The 448-nt window shown below is 61.6% G+C and overlaps 1 protein-coding gene across 1 annotated transcript in view; it reads left to right on the plus strand.

Moving 5' to 3' along the window:
- LOC104495574 (myotubularin-related protein 5-like) overlaps positions 1-448 on the plus strand; it is a gene marked incomplete at both ends in the record, with an annotated part of 4749 nt that overhangs the window by 327 nt on the left and 3974 nt on the right. Inside the window, one exon of the mRNA XM_010138555.1 lies at positions 109-247. Coding sequence (XP_010136857.1) covers positions 109-247 — 139 coding nt within the window. The remainder of the gene's footprint in view (positions 1-108; positions 248-448) is intronic.

Below are 448 nucleotides of genomic sequence, written 5' to 3' on the forward strand. Positions count from 1 at the left end.
CCTCAGCTCCCTGCGCCTCAGGGGGCTGTGCCAGGGATCTGCTGGGACGCTCTGGCTGTGGTGTTGCACCCGGGGGTGAGGGAAGGGTGGCCGGATCCTGCTCAGCAGCAGCCGCTCCTCTCACCTGTCCCATCCCTTCTTCCCCCAGCTTGTGGCTAACGAAGTGAAGCGAATGCGTGCTGAAGAGGGGAACAAGCAGAAAATTCTGCGGCACATCAAGGAGCTGGCAGAGAAACTTTACAAAAACGTGAGTCCTGGAAGTGTGAGCGCAGGAGGGAGAAATCTGCCTGGGGCAGGGAGAGCCAGGGTCACGCCTGTCCTCCCTCCAAAAGCTCTTGCCGGAACTGATGCTCGTGCATAATCGTGGCCTCCAGCTGCTCGTGGGGAGGTTGAGGCTGTCTCTGAGGAGCCGTTTCTGTCCCGGTGGGGTTGTGCGGGCGTGGCGCGG

Source organism: Buceros rhinoceros, unplaced genomic scaffold (genome assembly GCF_000710305.1).
Source record: "Buceros rhinoceros silvestris isolate BGI_N320 unplaced genomic scaffold, ASM71030v1 scaffold23776, whole genome shotgun sequence".
Classification (NCBI taxonomy): domain Eukaryota; kingdom Metazoa; phylum Chordata; class Aves; order Bucerotiformes; family Bucerotidae; genus Buceros; species Buceros rhinoceros.